Source organism: Ornithodoros turicata, chromosome 10 (assembly GCF_037126465.1).
Source record: "Ornithodoros turicata isolate Travis chromosome 10, ASM3712646v1, whole genome shotgun sequence".
Classification (NCBI taxonomy): domain Eukaryota; kingdom Metazoa; phylum Arthropoda; class Arachnida; order Ixodida; family Argasidae; genus Ornithodoros; species Ornithodoros turicata.
The window spans coordinates 13,815,088-13,838,686 of NC_088210.1; the positions used below are offsets into that span (position 1 = coordinate 13,815,088).

Below are 23,599 nucleotides of genomic sequence, written 5' to 3' on the forward strand. Positions count from 1 at the left end.
GGGAGGCCGCTCCTGTGTTCCCTTCCTCGATGCTCTGGACCACACGCCAGCCTCTTTCCCTTCGTCGCCTAGAGGTCTGCGTTGCTTGTGGATGTCACTGTGGGCTATTAAAATTTACGCCGCCTTCACACTGCAGTGCTGAATGAAAGGAAGCCGCCGAGGCAATAATACAAAAATGTGGCTGTCGTATAGCACATCTTTTTTACACCTCGAGTTACAAAAATGTATAGGGATGTCGCGAACCTTTTGGAGCTGAAGCAGTAGGAGGTACATGGACTAACCAGTTCTTAGTTTATTAATTTGCCTGTTCTATAAATTCGGTAAGATTCCGAGCGATGCAGGGAGCTTATGCGCGGCAGCCGAGAGGAAAGGCATAGGAGTTTTTACCGTCTCGCGAACTGGTTACCGCATCATATTTTTTCGGTTCAGTTCCGGTTCGTTCAAGGAGAAAGAAGAAAGGTACACGATTCGAGTTCGGTTCGGCAAAAAATAACGTTTTTTTGCGGTTTTCGGTTACGGTTCAGTTCCGGCTCCGACCCCTGGTAGAGACGGCGTTTGTGCGGGATTGATGGCGGCTTGTTTTACAGAAGGCAGACGACGAGCGTTAGTTGTGACGTTGCCCGCTTCTGTGAGGCCGACAACGGCTTGCATCACTACCACCACTGCCACGGCAGAAAGGAACTCGAGCAGTGGCGCGCGTGTTGGGCGCTCGGCTACCGGCTCGCCTTGCAAAAACCGTTACGTGGCGACACCAATTGCACGTTCCCATGAAAACTCCCGAAAGGACGCTCGAGAGCCTGCATAAAGCGCCCTATGTTGACTGGAGTTATGAGCATCTGAAGTGCGTTTTGCCACTTAGTGGATGGAGACATGACTCTTTTGACTCTGGGGTCGCTACTTAACGTCCCCATTTCTTCCTCTTCTTTTTCCTGGTACAAGATGGCCATGGGCCATTTCTTCTTCTTCCTCTGCCTATGGAGAATGGCCATTAGCCCCAAAGGAGATTGGCCAGGGCTATGGAATTGGCTATCTAGATTATGACTATAACATGACTATGACTGGACATGTGAATGACTGTCGCCAAAGTTCTTCGCCTTCTTCTTCTTGATCATCAGTGGTCGAACCTCTCGAGCAGCAATCCGTGCAGAGCAGCACGCGAACTTACTCCGCGCGCATTCTCTAACATGACGGCGGTTCGTATTGTTCGAACTTGGCAACTTGTTTCCGAGCCCACTGAGGCGGAAGCCTAATGTCTCAGAGCCCTTAGCCACTGCGAACCATGGCCACTCAGTATCCCCAGTCTGGGCCCTCAAGGGACCCTCAATTACAGGTTCCTCCCGACCCAAACGAAGAGGGCTACGACTACAAGCAGCACGTCTCCATTGGTGACACCCACGAGGACCAATTCTGGGGGAACGAAATCATCAAGCCCAATAAGAAGCTGTCCTTTGAGCGTGATATCCGTGTGCAGGAGTTCCACGACGAAGGTTCTGCTGACCTCATCCGTAAGCTCAAGCGTTCCGATGTTCCTAAGCCTGCAGCGTCGCCGCCTCCTCAAGTTAGCGGTGATAGTGAGGTTATCTTTACGAGACGTCGAAGCAAGCCCCGGAGAAAACGAAAGAAGCGGTCAAGAAAGAAGAAAAGGAAGAAATCGAAGAAAAGAAAAAAGAAAAGAAAGCGTTCCAAGAAGAGGTCCAAAAAGAGGAAGAAACGCAAGAAACGGAGTTCAGAGGCACCCTACACGTCGACAACCAGTCCCTCGTATACGTCATCAACGGACATGTCAACAGCTAACATCCCCGGTGGTGCCGTTGCCTGGCCTCAAGTCCCGCCACAAGACGTGCTAGATTCCCGGCGCATGGAAAGAACCATGGGCGAGGCTATCTTAGAAACAGGGGTTACAAATATCCGGCCGGAAACGAAAGGCATGACTGAGCCGCATTTCCCCCAGGTTATGCGAGTTGAGCAGCCTGGACAACCGCCGAGACCTGCAGTGCAACAGACAGATGCTGCTGTTCAGCAGTATCCCAGTCAAAGAACGCAAGGTCAGCAAACGGAGCGCAACGAAGGACAACGTTCTCTCGAAACATCAACGTGCCCACAGGGGTGTACCATCTGCTCCGGACTCTTCAAAGCGACGGAGATTGGCCATACCTGCTACCACCCGGATTGCATCCAGCGTCGCTCTTCAGAAGTTCTGGGTATGCGAGGATCATGTGTCATCGATCCAGAATGTGTGGTTTCCAGGCCTTCATCAACAACCCACGTCATATTTCGCGGGCAACCGCGTCCAGCACACGTGGAGATCCAAACGCAGACGTGCAATGAATCGGCTCCGTTCTACAACCACCAGGGATTTGGCCTGTTCACACCTGACGGATATTCTGCACCACGATACGAAATAGAAACTCGAATAGACATTGACCGACCCCAACCAGTCGCACAACAAGGTTCCTTGACGGCTCTGTACGGTGCGTCTGCCAGCACTGTGTTCCTCCAAGAACCTCGAAGTGTACCCCCTGCTCCTGTCCACGTTGTGGAAAGGCGCACACCTAGAAGAACCAGCGCAGTGCCACTGCCTGAGAAGGTGGTCCCATCGACACCGGCTGCAAGCACTGGTAGGACATTTGGCACCGACATGACTATAGATTTGCTGCCACCATCTGAAATTCAGACTCGCACTTCTGTGCAATTGCAAGAGGACCGTGAAAAAGAAATATTCGATCAGGAAGTGGTTCAGAGGCTTAACACTATCTTCGAGGCTAGCGCTCGAAGAGCACGAAGAGCGCTGGGCCGTAGGAGGCAGCAATTTAAGCCACAGTACCAGCAGTTTGAGCAGCAGTATCAGCTGTTTGAGCCGCAGTACCAGCAGTTTGAGCCGCAATACCAGCAGTGTGAGCCACAATTCCAGCAGTACGAGCATCTCCAACAGTGGCTTGAACAGCAAAGCAGCAGCTCGAGCACGCAAGGTGAAGTAGCTAATATGCGTGTTATTCCTCAAGACAGACCTCCTGGAAAAGTTGTCGACATGATATCCGAGTGCTTCAGGGCGATGGATGAAGTAGCGTGCGATGATGTGTATCCAGACTTAGCACGTGATCGAGGAGGTGTACGGGCTGTCGTCTCCCAACAGCGTGCATCGTTACCACTCTTGGGTTCTCGGATGGAGGTACCTGTCCAACGACCTGAACTCGCTGGCTTAACTTCGACCTGCACTGCTCTGGAATCTATCACTGGAATGTTGCAAGACGCAATTCCCAAGAATCGTCAGTTGTTGATAGGGGATACGTTACGGCTGGTACCTGCTGGAAGTGACAATACCGTTAGCGCGTACGTCATTGACGCCGCTTCTGAGGAAGGAGAGCTGGATGGCGCTCGGAAAAAGAGGCGACGAAAGAAGAAAAAGAAGAAGAAAAAGAAGGGCAAGAAAAAGAAGAGGAAGAAGAAGAAAAAGAAGGGCAAGAAAAAGAAGAAGAGGAAGAAGAAAAGGAAGAAAAAGAAGAAAGCAGGAGGTGGAGGAGAGAGCAGCCCAACAACGGCCACACTGTCCTCAGCAAGCGTGCCGAGCACTACACCAAGTGTGCCGAAGGCATCAGAAAAAGTGGGAGATGTCAAGTCTGACGCTAAAACTGTTTCAACAATATCAGACTTGAAATCGCTGACGTCGCTGTCGTCATGGTCCAGGAGTTCTCAGACCTCGGTGCCACCTGCGGCCCGGGTTCTGGCGTCCATCACGACGTTGGCGTCCACAGGTTCGCAAGTTAGTCGAGCGACACAGACGTCAACATCTGGTATGCGGGAAGGATGGGAGACTTTAAGCACCGGGAGCGATGACCAGGAGCGCGGTCTTGAATCGCACGGGGTACTGAGCAACGAGCTTACAACTTCAGAAGATGGCTCTTCCTCGAGCGCTAGAACCGGAAGGGTAGGCAGGCGGCCTTCCGCTTCTGAGATTGGACCCTTCGATAGCTCGGTAACTTCAACCTCGGTGTGCAGCAACTGCGGTTCCAACATCCCGTTGCCGCCAGCTGTTGGCCAGCCACTTGCCAGTAGGTTCGCCTCTCCTCGACAACACAGGCGGCGGCAATCGCGGTCTTCCGGGCGGAGAAGTCGTGGTCGATCTCCCCTCCAGCAGTCATCATCACTGGTCGAGAACGACTGGTCATCACCGGAGGTGAAGGCGCATCAGCCACGGCGAAGGCGCACGCGGTCCCGTTCCAGGTCATCCAGGCTACGTCGCAGAAGGTCGCCGCGCAACCCTGAAGTTTCGGAGTACCACACCCGCCGACGTCGCAGGAGATCACGATTTGCAGGTTCATCTTCGGATGGCTATTCCCGTCGACATAAATCTCAAAGGAGTCGCAGACGTCTTGCAATACCGTATGACATTCACCTGTCTCAGCCGATCCTCCTCCAATCTGAGCCTCCAATCGCTCTTTTAGAAAGACCCTACACGGAGCCTGAAGTTCTTAGAAGGCCAGGCAGACCGATGTATGCCAGTCCATTGTCTGCACTTTGGGGACCTGCAGGATCATACCCATTTCCAAGAGCACGTTCCTATGAGATAAGCCCTCCCAAACTCCCACGCTACATTTATGGCTTCGACGCTCCTATCTGGCCCCACGTCCAAGCGCCCGCCGTCGTGGAATCTGAAGTTTCAGTTCGTCTTTATAAGGCACTTCATGAAACAGCGGCCCAGATAGTGCCACGACCCACTGCACCATCAGTGGTGTGCCCGCCACAAAAGTCTTTGCCCCATGTGACGCAGTCACCAGCTATACAGCCCCAACGACGCGAAAGACCATTAGCAAGTACGGCCACTACTGCCCTTCCTGTGGTACAGCCATCTCCGACGTCGCTTGCACAGCTGCCAATGCCACCGACACCGATATATCCGCAATCACAATCCAAAACTGTTCCGTACTCCTCTTTGGCACCCCTGCTCCGTAGCTCCGCTTGGAATCAAAGCTTGCATACGAATATCACGTTAAGTGGTACATTTTCCACGGATGACACTTTTGCGAAGACCACCATAGACACTCCGCCATCTTCAAGTTGCATGTCTTCTGGTTCTGCCTCTGCAGAGCTGCATTCTAACCAGTCCAGTGAGCCCTGGTGGTCACCCTCTGCATACGTGAAGAGGATGAGCAAACAGGGAAACGTTGTAATAACCTTCATTTTCCTCGTTGCCATTGTGGTATGTGTTGTAGCCATCCTCAGCCGCTTCGGAGCGGGGCCGGCACCTCACGTACACGACTCTATCGACGACGATGATGATGATGAGTCGCGCGTCATGCACGGTCCTTGGATGAACGAAACTGGAGGCGGAGCTTCTATGGAGTCTTACCGACTCTGTCGAACTTTGGAATGTCGTAGAGAAGGCCTCTACCTCAAAAGCCTTGTCGACAGCAAGGAAGCCTGCCGGAATTTTTACGACTCAGTGTGCGCGCGCATCTGGAAGAAGCCTGATTATGGAACGCTGTCGTCTGCTGACGTTATGGTAAACGACGTAGAGTCGTCCATTATTAGCTACATCAAGGCCGGTAATGTGAAAGACAGGATAGTAGAAGGAGCCAAAAACCTGTGGAAAGAGTGCATGGATGCCGAAACTATCAAGAAACTCGGCAAGAGGCCGTTTGTTGGAGTTCTGAACAAAGTTGGATTGGATGGATGGCCATACGTGCTTGCTGCCAATGTCACGGGGAAAAGCGTCTGGAATGTGTCTGGAACAATGATGCGTCTGTTAAGTCTGAGCACTTTCTTAACCTTCGTCGTTGAACCCGTCACCACCAGTAACTCGGCTTCGGTAACTATTGGGAAAGGCCCCCTGGAAATATCTGCAACCTATGCCCATGACAGCGACGCGGTCGAGGGGTTATTTCAAAGAATAAAACAAACACTAAACCTTCTGGATGCACAAAGCGAAATCGATGAAATCGTCAATGACATCCTGGAATTTTCAAGAACTATTTCCAACCAGAGTGGCTCCAACAGTGACAAAGTGGCTGCCGACAATCAAACAGAATTTCAAACTTTCGTATCATCTGCTTTATCGGGCATTTTAGACCTCAGTAACGGCACCTCGATCAATATCCACCATGGCGAAGCTGTGCAGGAGTTATACCAGAAGATACAGTCAACACCACCTAGGACAGTTCTCAATTACCTGGGCTACGCTGTCGTGGACAATCTCTGGGTGTTCTCCCCGCAAGTATATTTATCACGGGAACAGATCAGAGCCAGAGAGCACAACTGTATTCGCTTAGTGGAACGGGCATTGCCCAAACAAGTCCACTACCTGGGCTACCTATCCACGAAGCATCACCTGGACGTTGTCTTTTTCACTGGATTAGCCCACGACATAAAGCACCAGGTCATCCACTCCATACGAGATCTACCCTGGATGGACACCAGCACAAAGACAAATGTCGTAAAGCGACTGTCAAACATGCGGATGGAAACGTTCTTTCCGCGATGGATGATATACAACCACACGCGTCCAAAGGTATCCCAACCGGGCTTCACTCCACTGGAAGCTCTTGTCTCGTATCAAGCAATAATGCAAAACACTTTCAAAGATTCCATCAAAGCTACAGCCATGAACGAGGACGATTTGTGGATGGGATCGGTGTTTGACCAGGACTGCAGATATGACAAAGAACGCAATATGCTTTTCCTACCACTGTCTATGGCCAACACAACAAAGGGTGCGACGCAGCTCTTCCTCTATTTTCACATACCGCATTTTGGAGTACAACTTGCAAGATGCCTTCTTGAGACCCTAGACTCTTCAAGATACGCCAATGTTTGGCGAGAGCCTACAGTTCGAAAGTTTGCGAATGTCCGCAAGTGCTTCGAGGAGCTGTACCTTTCCAGCACCGTCCGTGTCCAGCACCCCAGTAAAAGGCCGCCGTCCATTACTACTGGTGACGTTCTGGAATACGCTGCCATCATTCAGGCCCATAATATTTTCACGAGCAGGATTCGCAAGCTTAGTAAGAACTTTCAAGATTATCGGCTCGAGAACGCCAAACACCTGTCTGCAGAACAGCTGTTTTACATCTACTACACTGCTGGAAAGTGTCAGGTATATGATACAAAGTACCGAATGACCCGGCATGGAACTCCGAAGCTGGTAAACTTAGTCCTTTCACACGATAGCTCGTTCCACAAGGCGTTCAACTGCACCCAGAACACAATCATGAATCCGATGAAGAAATGCCACTTCTGGAGATTGTGACAACGGCTAGAAAAGCGTCACTATGAAAAAGACCAGTGGTAGTGCTAGGAAGGATGAACGTCCACGCATTGTGCAGACGCACATGAACTGTGAGCTGAATGAAAATAAACGTTGCTGTTTGTTGCAAACACTTGGTTGTTCGTTCTCCTGGCATTATATGTATATTGAAGCTCCATGGGGCTCGTGGGGTATTGCCAGTCCGGACGATCTGCTAGGGGGCGCTACCCATCTGCCCGCGAGATCTACATCATGACTGGGCAATGGAAATTTGAATTTTGAACGCGCAGAAGCACAGACGACAGCAACAGCTCCTATAGAAACCCGGAGGATTACGATCATAATCAACTTGGGATAGGATACCCACCGCTTGTACAAAAATACTAAGCTAAGCTGAAGTACAAAGTATTGTTTAGATGAGTGGCACCATAGATAGCGTCGAAATGTGGCACTAAACGGGTACCCATGACATGCCCTTTTACCACCACAACCACCTCATTTTGACATTCTGGCTTGACAGTTTGGATTTACATTGACTCCTGGAACGCCTGCGACAGGTCCGATAGGCGACGATTTTTTTGCAAACGAGAAAGTCTTTCGAGCCGAAAAACATAATAAAAAATAAAAGGATTTGTTAGAGGTATAACGTTGATATCAACTGCCTATCTCCAAGTTCCTCATTGAGATTTTGGCTCTAATACTTAGAATTAAAAAGTGTCTAATTAATATCATTGCTTAATTAATTACAAACCAAAAAATTAGTTCGAGTGTACTCACACCACTGGCAGTAGTATGAAGCCCGTCTTTTTGGTGTGCGATGACTCATTCTAAGAGAGAAAAAGAACACGAGCGAGCTGGTGTAAATTTGAAGTAGGAAGCATCACCTTGAGCATGAGGAGAACGAAGTACACAGGAGGCTCATGAACCTATTGTCAGTGAAGCACCGCATGGTTAAGAATCTGCTATCTTCAGCTATGAAAAAGCCGTGTTCGTATTTGGTCGAGTCTTCTGTGTGTACAATCAAATTTCCCGCCTTCTGTCAGCGGGATATTCCCGTGATGTTATTGTCCGGCACTCAGAAAATTTGCTGTTTCCAACCCCAACCTGTCGGAAAAGTGCCAGGTTCCCCTTTTACTGTTATCCTCTTCTTTCAAGCGATTTCGCATTCCTTAAGAAAGATCTTAGCGTCGAACGGCACGCGCGTGGTATATTCTGTCCATAACAAGCTCAGCAGCCTCATTACGTTTCTCTGCCCCAATCATCCAGCCTGTTTGAAGAAACACAAAAATCTACTTGAGGCGTCGAGACTGTGGTCGTGTGCTCAATCCCCTTGAGCTATCGCATGACTTGTATATCGGGCGAAGGAGCCGCTGCATTAACAAACGCGCCCAAGAAAACGTGTGCTCAGTTAAAAATAAAAACAATTATTTGGAATTGATCAAGCACGTTATCTCCTGCTCTGATTGTGTTTCCACATTCCCGAAGACTAAGTGCCTCTATCTTGTTCAAAATAGCCCGTCCTGAACCATTCTTGAAGCGCTGCTACAATTGCCTCCCACAGCTATTGTGGAAGCCAACCCTCAGTGTCCCTAACACTCTGTCTCTGTGATCTTCCTTTTCCCAAGCTTGGTTTTGTTACTGCTAATAAACTGTTCACTTGCTGGCTCGTGAGCCTCCCATATACTTCGTTCTCCTCATGCTCGAGGTGATGCTTCCTACTTGAACCATTCTACTTTGGCTCATTTTTCGTGAAATACCTTGTATATACCTGCCTGCGCAACGATCCCCAAACACAAAGTCGTCCACAATGGTTCGTTGTAGTTATCCCGATGCGATATTCCCAATATCGGTCACGAAGAGAATAAGGACTTGGGCTTGTTGATAGGACATTCTTAGAGAAGAATTGCAGTCCAGGACGAAGACGGAATGACGATAGACAATGAACCACTGCACTTTCAACAAAGATTTATTTCAATGGCCTTTCTCCTTAAATACATTATTTTTGATAAGCATCCGGACCATAAAGTTGGGCCTTCACGTGTATAACCAGTACCCTCCAAAAATTCCAAGCATCATTGATATTAATAAATATATTGCAATTTGTACTTTTGTGTACGACTGTCCTTTGCACGTCTATACTTGCACGTACACCGCTCAAGCGCCACCCACTTCGCCATGAAAAATTCGCGACAGAAGTCGGCCCAGGTGGAAAAATGTGCTACGGTAAGCGCACGGGTAGACATCCGCCCACGCGCCACCCACCGCGCACGGAAAAAATTCGCAACGTGAAATCGGTCAGACGCGGAGGTGGCGCAGCCCTGGCGAGGATGTCGTCTACTGACCATGACCGTATACTACTATGGTTCGTTATAGGTATCCCTATGCGATATTCGCAATATCGGTCATGAACAGAGTAAGGACTTGGGCTTGTTGGTAGGACATTCTAAGAGAAGAATTACAGCCCAGGACGAATGACGGTAAACAACGAACCACTGCACTTTCAACAACGATTTATTTTGAACGGCCTTTCTCCTTAAATACATTAGTTTCCATAAGCATCCGGACCATCATATTACGCCTCCACGTGTATAACCGGCACCCTCACAAAATTTGTGAACCCTATAGTGTCAACCCTCGATTTATGAACACCCTCGGTTCCCCGAAAAATCGTTCATAAATCGAGGGATTCATAAATCGAAAATTCCGTAAACTGAGTACTATCGAGCAAATGGAACAGTATTTCCGAGCTGGGATTGTGTTTATAATGCCATATATTGTGTAATTTTACTTTTGACCAAGCCTTCTGCTGTATCAGTCTCACAAAGAACAGACGTTAGCGCATTCACACTCTGTTTATTATGCAATACTAAATTGTTTAATTTTGCTTTGGACCATGCCTTCCGCTGTATGTGTCAATCTTGGAAAGAAGAGGTGTCACCACATTCGCACTGGACTGGTCTCGGATTTCCTCCGGGATTTTTAACCTCCGTTTATTAATCTCCGGGTGACAGCGACCACCTTATTCATCAACTGAGGTCAGGAACACTTGGTCGCACCTTGTGCGACCCAGGAAAACCCGTTTGTTGTTCGGATTTCGAGAGGTTAAGAACCGAGGGTGCAATACCTGGAAAACGTTTTGTCCGTCCAGGCGTCATTCATAAGACCACGGAATAATCCCTTTGGAGGTTTCTGTTGACCTCGGAACGATCCGTTCATAAATTGAGGGCAAAAACGCTGGGCAACTCCTAATTGGTTCCCAGAAATTCCGTTCATTATTCGAATATCGAGGTTCATAAAACGAGGGAAAAATGAATGGAAAAAGTTAGGTTCCCCGTGATCGTGTTCATAAAACGAGGGAATTCATAAATCGAAGGTTCATAAATCGAGGGTTGACTGTATCTGAATAGTAGATGGTAGCAGATCTGAATAGTCTTACAGCTGGCTTTCCTTTTCAGTGGCTTTTCCTTCTTTCATTGTTCTCAGGCCCTTGAGGCTTGTGTTTATCCTCCCTTCTGTGTTCCAGCCTCAGCCATCGTGTTCAGTGGATGGAAGCCTTACTTACACAATTATCACCTAACTTCTTTATGTGTCAGGGTACTTCAAACAGCAATTTCCCGTAGTCTTCACCAGTCTTCAAAATTTTCGTTTTTTCAAACAAAATTGCGTCTGGGTTCTCTCACTGTAATTCTTCTCTTATAATCGGCCATGACGCCGTCTATAGTTCATAACCGGTGGCGTCTGACACTCAAAAGAGAACGTATCACCGCTAACTGCATGTCGCGACGTCTTTCGACAGCCACTGGTGTATCGAGCGATGACGGAGGGCCCGTACAACCAGCGCCACCTAGAGACAGAGGACCTGCTTATTGCCTCCTCTCCCTCCTTCGCCCCGTGACATATAAAGTCGGAATTCGTCTGCTACAGCGATTCGTCGCTCTGCGAATTCAAGAACTCGAAAATGATTGCAGCTAACGCGGAATCTGTAGACTCGCATCTGTAGGCAAAAAGTGCAACACGCATTCCAGAGCATCAACCTTGAGAAAGAATTTGGGACCGTTGTGCGCTTTATTTTAAAGTTTCATTTTATTACGCGGGGACGTTCAATCGACGGTTGTTCGTCTCTATGGCTACGTTCGCTGGAAGCACGTTCGTGATTGGCCACGGCCGTTGAAAACACGATCCCGATTGGCTGACTCTTAGTTGTTACGTCATGTCGACAAGTAAGCAGGTTTTCTCTATCTAGGTGGTGTGGATACAACGCGCACCCAAACGCGCACCCAAACGCGCTTATGTGCGGTAGATGCAGCGTATGCACGGAGCATGTAGGGCAGCGCAAGCTTGCGGGAACGGCAAACGTCGTCGCTGCTCTTTCTACGGCAGTGATTCCGTTGATCCTAGGAAGCTGGCACCCCCATACGGTAACGGCCGATCGGTTGGGAAAAACCTGTTTATGGTGCCTATGGCTAGGCGGAGAGTCGCGGTCGCTTCACAGGCCTATAGTTTACTGCATCCGGGAACATGGGTGTGCTGCCAAGAACCGAACGGAGGAACAAGAGAGCAAGGAGGAACGCGGAAGAAACGTCCGGAGGAGATTTCAACCACGTGTGGCTAAAGTTCTGGCATACAGGGTTCTTGGAAGTTCATGGGGGTTTTCGGGGAATTTTAGAAATTCCGTGAACTTTGATGAAAGGGGGGGGTATATATAAGTTTAATAAACATATATTCGCATATATTGATGAAAGGGAACAATATCATTGTAAGGGAAGTATTGAAAACGTCCACCTACTCCCCTTAGTAATACCTACAGGTTCTGTAATTAAATCAATAATTATAATATTTATTTTCATTCAACCGGGCAATTACGTTAAAGCCCGTGCAATGTGTTATTTCAATTGCGTTATTCAATTTCAATGCGTTATTATTATTCACACTTTTCGAGCCCGTGTTACAGTCTCCAGATATGGCATTTCTTCATTGGATTCATGGTCGTATTCTGGCGGCAGTTGAACGTCTTGTGGAACAAGCTGTCCTGCGACAGAACTAGGTTCACCAGCTTCGAACTTCGGTACATTTCATGCCGGGACATTCGGTCTATATATGTCTGACACTTTCCGCTGACGTAGTAGATGTAAAACAGCTGGTCAGCGGACAAGTCTTTGGCATTATCGAATCGACAGTCCTGAAAGTTCCTGTTAAGCGTTCGAATCCTGTTTGTGAAAAGCTGGTGGGCCTGCATGACGGCGGCGTGTTCGAAAATGTCACTGGCAGTAATGGACGGTCTTTTACCGAGTTCCTGGGCTGGGACTGCGGCAGAAAGGGGATTCTTCTCGAGGCAGTTGCGAACATTCTCCACTTTCCGAACAACACGCTGCCGCCAAACATTCCCGTGTTGTTTAGCGTCGACAGTCTCGAGAAGGCACCTTGCAAGCTTTACTCCCACGTGCGGTATGTGGAAATAGAGGAAAAATCGCGTAGCTCCCTTTGTAGTATTAGCCATAGACAGTGGCAAGAAAATAATATTGCGTTGTTCATCATGTCTGCACTCCTGGTCCAACACCGATCCCAACCAGAAGACGTCCTCTCTGATGGCTCTAGCTTTGATGGATTCTTCGAAGTTGTGCTGCATTATTGTCTGATAAGAGACAAGCGCTTCCAGAGGGTTATAGCTCCGTTGAGATGCTTCTGGACGCGTGTGGTTGTATATCATCCATTTTGGAAAGAAGGTTTTGATCCGCACGCTTGACATTTGCTTTACGACGTGGGTTTTTGTGATGGCATCCATCCAGGGTAGGTTTACCAAGTCGCGAATAACCTTGTGCTTTATGTCGTGAGCTAAATCAGTGAAAAAGGCAAAATCCAGGTGACGCTTAGTGGAGAGGTAGCCTAGGTAGTGGACTTGTGTCGGCAGTGCCCGCTCCACTATGCGAATGCAGTCGTGCTCTCTGGCTCGTATTTGTTCCGATGATAAATGTCCTTGCGGAGAGAACAGCCAGAGATTGTCCACGACGGCGTAGCCCAAGTAATTGAGAACTGTTCTAGGTGGCGTTGACTGTATCGTTTGGTATAACTCCTGCACATCTCCTGCACGCTGGATGTTGATTACGGTGTCATTACTGAGATCTAAAATGCCCGATAAAGCGGACGATAAGAAAGTTCGAAACTCTGTTTGATTGTCGATAGGCACCCTGTCCCTTTCAGTGTCACTCAGGTTGGAAATAGTTCGCGAAAATTCCAAGATGTCACTGGCGACTTCGTTCATTTTGTCGTCTGGATCCAGAAAGTTTAGTCTCTTTTTGATTCTTTGAAACAACTCCTCAACCGTGTCATTGTTGTTGAAAGAGGTAAATGATTCCACCGTACTTTTCCGGATAGTTACCAAAGCTGTGCTGTTGATGTTCGTGGGCTCCACGAAGAGAGTTAGAAAAGTGCTAAGACTTAGCAAACGCATCACCGTTCCAGACACAGTCCAGATGCTCTTCCCTGTGACATTGGCAGCAAGCCCATATGGCCATCCGTCCAACCCAACCTTGTTGAGAACTTCAGTAAATGGCTTCTTGCCGAGTTTTCTGATGGTTTCAACATCCATACATTCCTTCCATAAGTTTCTGGCTCCATCTATTATCCTGTCTTTCACGTTGCCGGTCTTGATGTAGCTAATAATGGACGACTCCGCGCTCTTCACCATAAGGTCAGCAGAGGACGGTCCTCCGTTGCCAGGCTTCTTCCAGATGCGCGCGCACACATAATCGTAGAAGTTCCGACAGGCCCCTGCGCTGCCCACTAGTCTCCTGAGGTACAAGCCCTCTCTTTGGCATTCCAACGTTCGACAGAGTCGGTAAGGCTCCATATGAATTCCTCCTCCAGTTTGGCTGAACCATGGACCGTGCATGACGCGTGACTCATCATCGTTGTCTTCGATCGAGTCGTGTACGTGTCCCCGCCCCGCTCCGAAGTGACTGAGGATGGCTAAAACACATGCCACTACGGCAACAAGGAAAATCAAGGTTATTATGACGTTTGCTTGTTTGCCCATCCCCTTTATGTACCCATCGGGGGACCACCAGGCCTCATTGCTCTGATTATCAGGGAAGTCCATAGGTGTAGGACCAGAAGACATATAACTTGAAGATAACGGCTGAGTATCTACGGTCACGATAACCGAAGTCTCATCCGTGGAGAATGTTTCACTTGGAGTGGTATTTGGATACAACTCTTGATTCCAAGCAGGGCTACCGTACTGCGGTCCTGAAAAAGGATACGATGTTATGGGTGGTGATTGCGAATTTATAGGTACCGCCGGCATTGGGGGCTGTCCAAGCGACATTGGCGGTGGCTGTACGACAGGGAGTGGAGCAGTGGCCGTAGTTGCCAGTGGCATTTGGGGTAGTTGAGGCTGCATAACTTGTGGTTGCGCTACTTGGGGCAAAGAATTCTGTAGGGCACATTGCACTGAGGTTGCAGTCTGTAATGGTACCGTCTGAGCAGCTACGTCCTGAAGTGACTTCTGTGGTATGACTCCAACGCCTGATTCGACGATGACGGGTACTTGAGACATGGGAAAACCGCCGTGGCGACCTACGCAGCGTGGTAGTTTGTTATGGCTTCTCTCATCGGAACGTGCTTTCTGAAATGGGTAAGATCCTGCCCGTCTCCAGCGTCCTGGTGATGGACTGGCATACATTGGTCCGTCTGGTCTTCCGGCAATTTCAGGTTCCATGTAGTATCCTTGTAAGTTATCGACTGGAGGCGCTAGAGGTTGAACAATATCGTACGGTATGGGAGGACGTGTGCCCCTGCTTCTGGATCTACGTCGGCGGGAATAGCCGTCCGAAGATGAAGACTCAGATCGTGATCTCCTGCGGCGTCGTGTCGAAGAACGTGACCTGGAATGTCGCCTGGATGACCTGGACGTAGGCCTCCGACGCCTCCGGGACGGGGAGCGAGACCGCCGGCGCCGTAGTTCTGGCGACCCTTCCGATGATGACCAGTCGTCTTCGAACGGTAGTGATGGTGACACTTGCGGAGAAGAGCGCCCACGGCTTCTCCATCCGGAGGAACGTGCTGGCTGCGATCGCCGTTGTTGAGGCGAGGAGAACCTCCTGGCAAATGGCTGGTCTTCAGCCTCCGGAAGCGGGATGATGGCACTGCAGTTGTTGCACTGCGAGGGTGGTCTTTTGGCGGCAAAGGATCTCATTTCTGCCGCAGAATGTCTCCTGCTTTCACTCCCTGATATAGAGCTCGAGGAGGACCAGTCTTCCGAGGTTTGAATCCCGCTGCCCAGCATTACGTGCGTTACAAAGCGATAGTTCTGAGTACCGCTACCGCTGTCGCTCACGGCGCTTAAAGACCTTCGCTGCCCCGGATCTCCAGACTTTGTTGTTTGAGTCGTACGACTTACTGGCGAACCAGTGGATGGCAACGTCGCGATGGATGTTCGAGTCCAGATTGCAGGCAACATCGGGGTTGGAGAACTCCTGGACAGTAAAGGCGTCCACGTCAGCGACTTTAATTCTGGCTTTGTTGAAACAGTCTGTGTATCGGACTTCACGTCTCCCACTTTTTCTGCTGTCTTTGCCGTGCTAGTCGTTGTTGTACTCGGCGTACTTGTGGAGGCCGGTGTGGTCGTTGTGGAACTGCCCTCTCCCGCTCCTGCTTCTTCAGGTTTTTTCGGCTTCTTTTTCTTCCCTTTCTTTTTCTTCTTCCCCTTTTTCTTCTTCTTTCCTTTCTTTTTCTTTCCCTTTTTCTTCTTCTTTCCTTTCTTTTTCTTTCCCTTTTTCTTCTTTCCCTTCTTTTTCTTCTTCTTTCCCTTCTTCGTCTTCTTTTTCTTCTTCTTCTTCTTTTTCTTCTTCTTCTTTTTCTTCTTCTTCTTCTTCTTTTTCTTCTTCTTCTTCTTCTTTTTCTTTTTCTTCTTTTTCTTTTTCTTTTTCTTCTTTTTTTTATCGTCATCCAACTCCGCTTCCTCTGCGATGACGTCAACGACGTACGCGGTAACGGCATCACCGTTTCCAACGGGCACCGACCGTAACATATATCGGATGTTTTCACGATTCTTTTGAATAGCGTCTTCCCACATTCCTGTAATGGGACCCAGAGCTGTGCAGGTTGAAGTTAAGTCAGCAAGCCCAGGTCGCTGGGCAGCTACTTCCGTTCCAGCACCTAAGTCAAGAACGGATGCAGGTCGTTGGGTGACACAAGACTGTACATCACCTCCATCAGGTGTTAAGTGTGGAAGCATATTATCGTACACGTCGTGATGCATCGCCTTGAAACAATCAGATACCGTGTCGACATTTCCTTCCGGTTTATCTGGAGCGATTGCTTGCATGTTAACTACATCTCCTAATAAGCTGGAACTGCTGCTTTGCCGTTGAAGCTGCTTCTGGTAAAGCTGGTACTGTGGCACAAACTGCTTCCTGCTGCTATCCACTGACCTTGATGCTCCTCGATCGCCAGCCTCCAAGATAGTGTCGCGTATTTGAAGCAAGTCTCGATCGAGCATTTCTTTCTCACGTTCCTCTTCAAACTGAACCGATGCTTGAGTAAGAATTTCAGCTAGGGGAAGTAGACCCGTGGTCACGTCGGTCGTAAACGTCCTCCCGAGTGTCCCGGTGGTTATTGGAAGAGTGTCTCTCACAGACAGAGGCGCTGCGCTAGGTCCTGTAGGTGTGTGCGTTCCAGCAACATAGCTTGGGAAGACATTTTGTCGTTGCACACTTCGACGGCCATGGAAGAACTGAGTGCTTGCAGACACATCGTACAGAGCTGCCGAGGAGTCCTTTTGTGCGACTGGTTGACCAAGATCATTGTCTATTCTAGTTTCTACTTCGTATGGCGGAGCACAATATCCGTCAGGTGTGAATAGGCTAAATCCCTGTTCGTTGTAGAATGGGGCCGACGTATGGTAATTCTGCGTTTCGATCTCAAAGCCTGCTGGACATAGTTGCTCGTTAATTCTGACTTCGGTTGTACATGTTGGCCTGGAAACAATGCATTCCTTGTCGATGATAGAAGACCTCTGCGTACCCAGCAGTTGCGAAGAGCGATGCTGTATCCATTCTGGGTGGTGGTAGGTGCTCTCAAATTCCGCGGTCTGATATTGAGAGCGAGCCACACACATCTTTGGCGATGTTGAGGTTTCAACGGACTGCCCTCCTCTTGTGCGCTCTGTTTGTTGACTTTGCGTTTTCTGGCTGGGATACTGTTGGATTGCAGCATCTGTCTGTTGTAGAGCAGCTCCCACCAGTTGCCTGGGATACTGAACTTGCATAAATGGGGAGAACAGGGGTGGAGTCATACCTTTCGGTTCATCATCCATATTTGTAGCACCTTTTTTAAAGACAGCGCTATCTTGAAAAAAAGATTGGTCACCAGATTCAAACGGAGCGAACTGCCGTCACGATTGAGAACGAGCGCGATGCAAGTTCACGTGTGAGCGTGCCCGGGTTGCTCTGGCGACGGGTAGTCAACAAATGGTGGCTACGTATGCTGCTCTTTTGTCTGCCGTGTCAGCCCTCTACCAGTCAGCTAAGGACCGAGTTTTCTGTCACGCACTTGGCATGCGCTAGGCCGCAACTGCAGTGCAGCCGTGCCGCAGGTTCCCGACGCCTGCCATAGGCGATTGCTGTACTTCATGATCTCTAGTACAGTAGTAGTTCGTGCGTAAAACAAGTTTCGGATAACAGCTAGTGATACAAGTGTATCGTACAACAAGACTGTGACTGATACGTTTTTGTTAAGTAACAACACGAATCAGAAAATAGCACTTGTACGAATATCCTTTCAAATATTTGTGGCGTATAGACCGAAATAAGCAATATTTACGACATAAAAAAAAGAAAGTTGAATACGAAAATAACATACACAGCAAGCTATGCGAACGTCTTCTAAAAACTCGCAGCTTCATGCCGACACGGCAGTACAGTGTAGTGCTAGCATGTGCTGGGGCACTAAACAAACCTAACCTAAACACACATAACCTGGTCTAAACCGGCTAAAACCATCGCCGCCTCAGCGTCCCCTGGAGCAGTTTGGGCCTGTTTCACGACGCTGGGGGGCACTCCGAACCGTATTCTGCAGTGCCATTTGTGGTCGCGTAACCATAGGTTTTTCCGTACACAGGCATGAATCACCTATACTGCGGCTCTGAAAAATTTCGGCGCAAGGATTTCCACAAAACAACATGACGTCCCCGGTACGGCGGTACGGCAGGGAACACGCCGGACACGACCGCCTAGTAAGGGCGCTCTACACTAGGAGGACAGTTGGCGCTGCGGTCGCCGGACGAAACTTTCCACTGAAGTTTTCTCCCGAGCTTCATTAACATGAAACACAAAATGCATATGTCGAGCTGAAACTATTCACCTGCGTGTGGATAGGCAAGTGAGGTATGTAGCCACTTTTTGTAGACTGTCACCAGAGCTCCGAGCCTGTCGAGGAACATCCCGTGCATGCTCACGCGCGAACTTCCGCCGCTGCAATAGTTCACAATACCGCTGCGTTCGCAAACGTGACGCCTGTTCCACTATTCCAATATTCCTGTTCCAATATTTCCATTTGGCACGAACCTCCTAGCCCGAAGTCCAATGCCACGTAGCCCAGAGCCAGTGAGAGTTATGGCCACGCAGCAGCAGCCACCTGGGCCTTCACTGGATCCTCAGGTTCTGGATCTACAGGTTCTTCCCGACCCAAACGCAGAAGGCTACGACTACAAGCAGCGTGTCTACACCGGCGACAACCACGAGGACCAATTCTGGGGGAACGAAATCCTCAATCCCAATAGGAAGCAGTCCTTCGAGCGTGACATTCGTGGCCAGGGGTTCCACAACGAAGGTTCTGTCGACCTGACCCGTAAGCTCAAACGTGCCGACGGTCCTAAGCCTGCAGCGTCGCCGCTTCGCCAAGTCAGCGGCGATAGCGATATGATATCGACGAGACATCAAAGCCTGCGCTATCTTCCAGAATGGGTCCAGGATCATTCTTGCTGGGTACGCAAATACTTTGTATAATTCACGAAGCCTGTCTGGTTTCGAGGCTGTCATCTGTCACCCAAGTCACGGTTCACAGGCAATTCAGAGGTTTACTTCTTCAACCCAATTCCTTGAGGAAGCTTGCCACCGCCACGTCCATCGGTCTGCTACCTCAAGCTGAAAATCACGCCGAATTTTGAAGTGTTCAACAGAGATGTTGTCTAATGATTTGACAGTCTTCGATGCTGCAGTTCGAGGACCTTTTTCCAATTCAAAAGCACCAGCAGGAATGTTTTGTAAAAATCGCAGCAGTTAGTCCGTAATCTTGTATGTAATGATATGCAAAATAAATTTGGTGCTGACAAGAAGAGTTGGAGTATTAAAACGGCGTGGCACGCACTTACTTGGTGAAAAACTGATGCGACATTGAGAACCAACGGCCATTCACTACTACTCGCAGTGAAGCTCTGCTTTTTAAAGTGCACGAGTGAAATATTCGTGTCAATGTCAGTGGTTCGTCGATGTCCGCATTGCGAGTAGCTACAACTTAAGTCATACTTGGACTGCTACTTCTCCTCCCCAAGCATTACGGCGTTTCCAAAAGTATGATCTCGGAGTCGCAATAGAACTGCTACTTCTCCTCCCCAAGCATTACGGCGTTTCCAAAAGTATGATCTCGGAGTCGCAATAGAGTCTAAAGTCGTTAATATGACCAACTCCTTTCCCACCGATTTTGGTCATAAAGCGAATTGTCATACTAACGGGAAACGCTCGGAAAACATTGTTCCTCTTCCCCCTCCCTCTCCTTCACACACACACCGCGTGCGGACCTACTACATATTCTGAGGAGAGGACTCAGTGGTTTATTTACAATCTATTTCCCATAGAAATCGGTCAAAAGTGCACACGAACTATGCAAGGACTGTGAAAGCGCAATGACTCACACAATGAATTCACCTGAAAACCTGGGTGTGCTTCGCCAGACATATCGTTCATACATGCGTCACCCGGGGCACTTGTGGAACAGAAGGGGGACAAGGCAAGACTAGCGGCATAACGCACGTGTTCTCCCCCGTTCAAAGCTCTGTTCATAGTCCGTGAGCTCAGTAGTTGGTGGTCATAATAACGGGGGCAAAATACACGTGTTCTATACTCGATCCACCCTCAGAAGTTCGGCCATAGTCGGATTAACGAGTTGTCATAATAACGAGCGAGAGGTACATTGTGCTTTTATGGGGAAGAAACGGTTCCATAGAAAAACTGTCACAAAGTGAGGATGTCATATTAACGAGTGCAATAATAAAGAGGGAGAAATACATGGTGCTTCCATGGGGAAGAAACGGTTCCTTAGAAAAACGGTCACAAAGTGAGGATGTCATATTAACGAGTGTGATAATAACGAGGAGAAATACATGGTGCTTCTATGGGGAAGAAACGGGTCATTAGAAAAACGGTCACAAAGTGAGGATGTCATATTAACGAGTGTCATAATGACGAGGGAGAAACACATGGTGCTCCTATGGGGAAGAAACGGGTCATTAGAAAAAAACGGTCACAAAGTGAGGACGTCGTCTTAAGGAGTGTCATAATAACGAAGGAGAAATGCATGGTGCTTCTATGGGAAAGAAACAGTTCCCTAGAAAAACGGTCACAGAGTGAGGATGTCACATTAAAGAGTGTAATAATAACGAGGGAGTTATACAGGGTACTTCTATCGGCAAAAACGCTTCCCTAGACAAACGGTCACAAAGTGAGGATGTCATATTAACGAGGGTAGACTGTGTCAGTTATGAGCCATGTCCCTGTCACCGTTATAATATCGGGGTCGAGTTCAACTGCTGTACTTTCCACAAGCTCTAATTTGTTAACAAAACTGCGTGCATTTACCTCGACAGAGATACCTAATCGACAAGCTGGAACGCGTACAGAATAAACCCGCGAGTTTCACCACACAAGAATACTCCCCTTATTGCAGTGTATCCCATATGAAACGGTACCCTTAACCTAGCACACCTTCACGACAGGAGAAGCATTGCCAGCCTCACTTTTTTTCACAGGCTGCTGTATTCACGTCCTTTCCGACATCCAAGGTATATTGTGCCGCACCGGCCCGCCAAACCTCTCGTCATACTCACTCTTGCAAAGTGCTCGCTCCACCTGTGCGTACCTGTATGTACTTACACCCACCTCACGAATACATGATACCTTCTGGAACAGTCTTCCATGTGATATAACGTGTATCCGTGACTTAAACCTTTTTGTTTAACAGTGCAGTACCTCTTTCAACATCAGAAAAATGTACTTCCCGAACCGTAATAATTGTTTAATTGTTGGTGTCTCTTACTGTCACCCTTCTCATTGATTGTCGGTTATTTTTGCTGTGATATACTGCTATGTAACCCCCACCTTATGTAACGCCCAGTTGAGGGCCCTTAAGGTTAAAATAAATGAAATAAAATTTACATTTGACGTCTTAAAGTAGCACAGAAGTCATTTTTAACACCCAGTTTTCTTCCTATCAAACTGTTAAGTAGGCCAGTAAGATGCACCACGCGAAGTAATTTACACCACAGAGTCATAATTATCGCAGAAATTGAATTTAAAATACGCCGCAAAAAGCGACTGTGCGCAACGGTGGTGATAAGCAGTACCAGCCTGTGATCTGCCTGGAACCTCGCGCTGATGCTATAAGGAGAACGCTCTCTGATTGGCCTAGAGAAATGTTGTCTACTACTCCGCTGTCGTCTGCTACTCGGCTGTTCGGGCTTCTGATAAAGCCTTTCTCCTTGCTCGGTAATGCTTCGGCCGCTCCTTCTATCCCCAATTCTCCGGGAAAACTGGCAAAACAGGTTTACGGCGGCAAAGGGGCAAGGCGCTGAACCCCCACTGACCGGCAAACCAGAACGAGTCTCCTTATGCCGTCATCGGTAACGTGCCATCATACCTCCTCATCCTCGTTATAGCTGGAGTGGCGAGTTAAGGGTGAAGGCGCGGAGCTATGTTTATGCGAGTTTTTTTTCTGGGAAACAAATTGCACTCATCAAAACCTTTCGCGCTATTCGGTATAATGACACACACTTGCATCTGATGTCTTAATCTGATTTTTTTCTTTTTTTGATGGCCCTCTGTACTCCTTTAATAGTGCGAGAAGGCTGCGAAAATCGTCTTCAAGCCCCTTATGGCTGACTGGTGAGTGGGCAGACTTTCGTGGCGCGGTTTCTCGAAGCTTTGCCATCTCTTCATTTCAGAGGCAAACTGTCCGTGCTATTCGCAGCGCTTTTTTATAATTCCGTGACAGCGCCGCGAAGCTACTGTTAGCTACGATTGGTTGATTGATTGATTATGTGTTTAATGGCACAAAGGCAACAAAGGCCACGAGCGGCTTACAGAAGTGGACATATGAAGAGAGGACAACAGGAAGGAGTAGGGGACAAGGGGGTTAGTGTGCGTCCTGGGCCGACTTCAAAGGAAACACTGCCGACATTGGCCAGGAAGGTACTATCCGGAATCCCCGGGGGAGACTTGAAACAGCACAGCCGGTGCCGGAATTTGAAGGCCGGGAAGGTGATCATCCTAACCACTACGGCTGCAGGCGAACTCAAAACTCAAGAAAAAATTTAATCATAGGTTGTGTTTTTGGTGGGACATTTTACTGTCTAGCCTAGGAATGCGTTCGGTGCTCTTGACACTAACGCCCATTTTATGGAAAAGTATTCCGTTCCTTATCTCGTTCTTGTTCCGTTATTCTTGTTGTCAGACTTCTCTAAAAGTAGTGAAGTAATTGCTAAGTGGCCGTGTCCGCTAAGTAGTCGATGAACTTCGTCATTTGCTTTTTTCTCCTAGTTTCTTTGCTTTGTCTTTATTTTGTACTGATAACGGTTAATAGCGTCGGTACGTTTTCGTAACTGTGATGGCGGAACTAAAGCGTTCGAAGGAACTTCATGCTGGAAGCTCTTTTGTCAAATTTTCGCCACCTTTTCTAATTTGTTAGGATTTTCTTGGACGGTGTTTCATTCTCTACTTTTTATTATCGAGTGCTTGGCTCAACAATGAACCCGGCTTTCCTTCAATGACACCACATAACAGAAAACTCGTTGCACCGTGCAGCAACCAGACAACACTGAAAAGTGGTCTGTGGACACGACACAACGACAATGTAAGTTGCATTCCACTTAAATCATAAGTAAGTGTGCTCTTTCTTTTTTCTTTCTTACGTGTATAAAAAACAGGAAACAGGTCTCCTGATGCGCGGTTACGCATCCTAAAAACACTGCCATGTCCAGCAGTGATATACGCGCGGAAGTCTTCAAACTCACACGCTTCGTGGTACTGAAAACTTGGAGGTGTCGCTGACGTTTTTGGCGTATGCGGATTAAAACAAATACACGGTGAAACG

At 48.4% G+C, this 23,599-nt stretch overlaps 2 protein-coding genes across 2 annotated transcripts; one reads left to right on the forward strand and one right to left on the reverse strand.

Annotated features, from left to right (window-relative positions):
- The first annotated feature begins 1,090 nt into the window (after window positions 1-1,090).
- On the forward strand, window positions 1,091-7,368 carry LOC135370458 (uncharacterized). Its single transcript, XM_064604203.1, has one exon. It carries the CDS (start codon window positions 1,280-1,282, stop codon window positions 7,238-7,240), a length of 5,961 nt encoding a protein of 1,986 aa, XP_064460273.1. The 5' UTR covers window positions 1,091-1,279; the 3' UTR covers window positions 7,241-7,368.
- A 4,685-nt stretch (window positions 7,369-12,053) lies between these two features.
- On the reverse strand, window positions 12,054-17,801 carry LOC135370459 (uncharacterized). Its single transcript, XM_064604204.1, has one exon. It carries the CDS (start codon window positions 17,550-17,552, stop codon window positions 12,183-12,185), a length of 5,370 nt encoding a protein of 1,789 aa, XP_064460274.1. The 5' UTR covers window positions 17,553-17,801; the 3' UTR covers window positions 12,054-12,182.
- Between the last annotated feature and the right edge of the window lie 5,798 nt (window positions 17,802-23,599).

Coding starts and splice junctions, on each gene's coding strand:
- LOC135370458 (XM_064604203.1), top strand. CDS start 1,280: ATGGCCACTCAGTATCCCCAGTCTGGGCCCTCAAGGGACCCTCAATTA.
- LOC135370459 (XM_064604204.1), bottom strand. CDS start 17,552: ATGGATGATGAACCGAAAGGTATGACTCCACCCCTGTTCTCCCCATTT.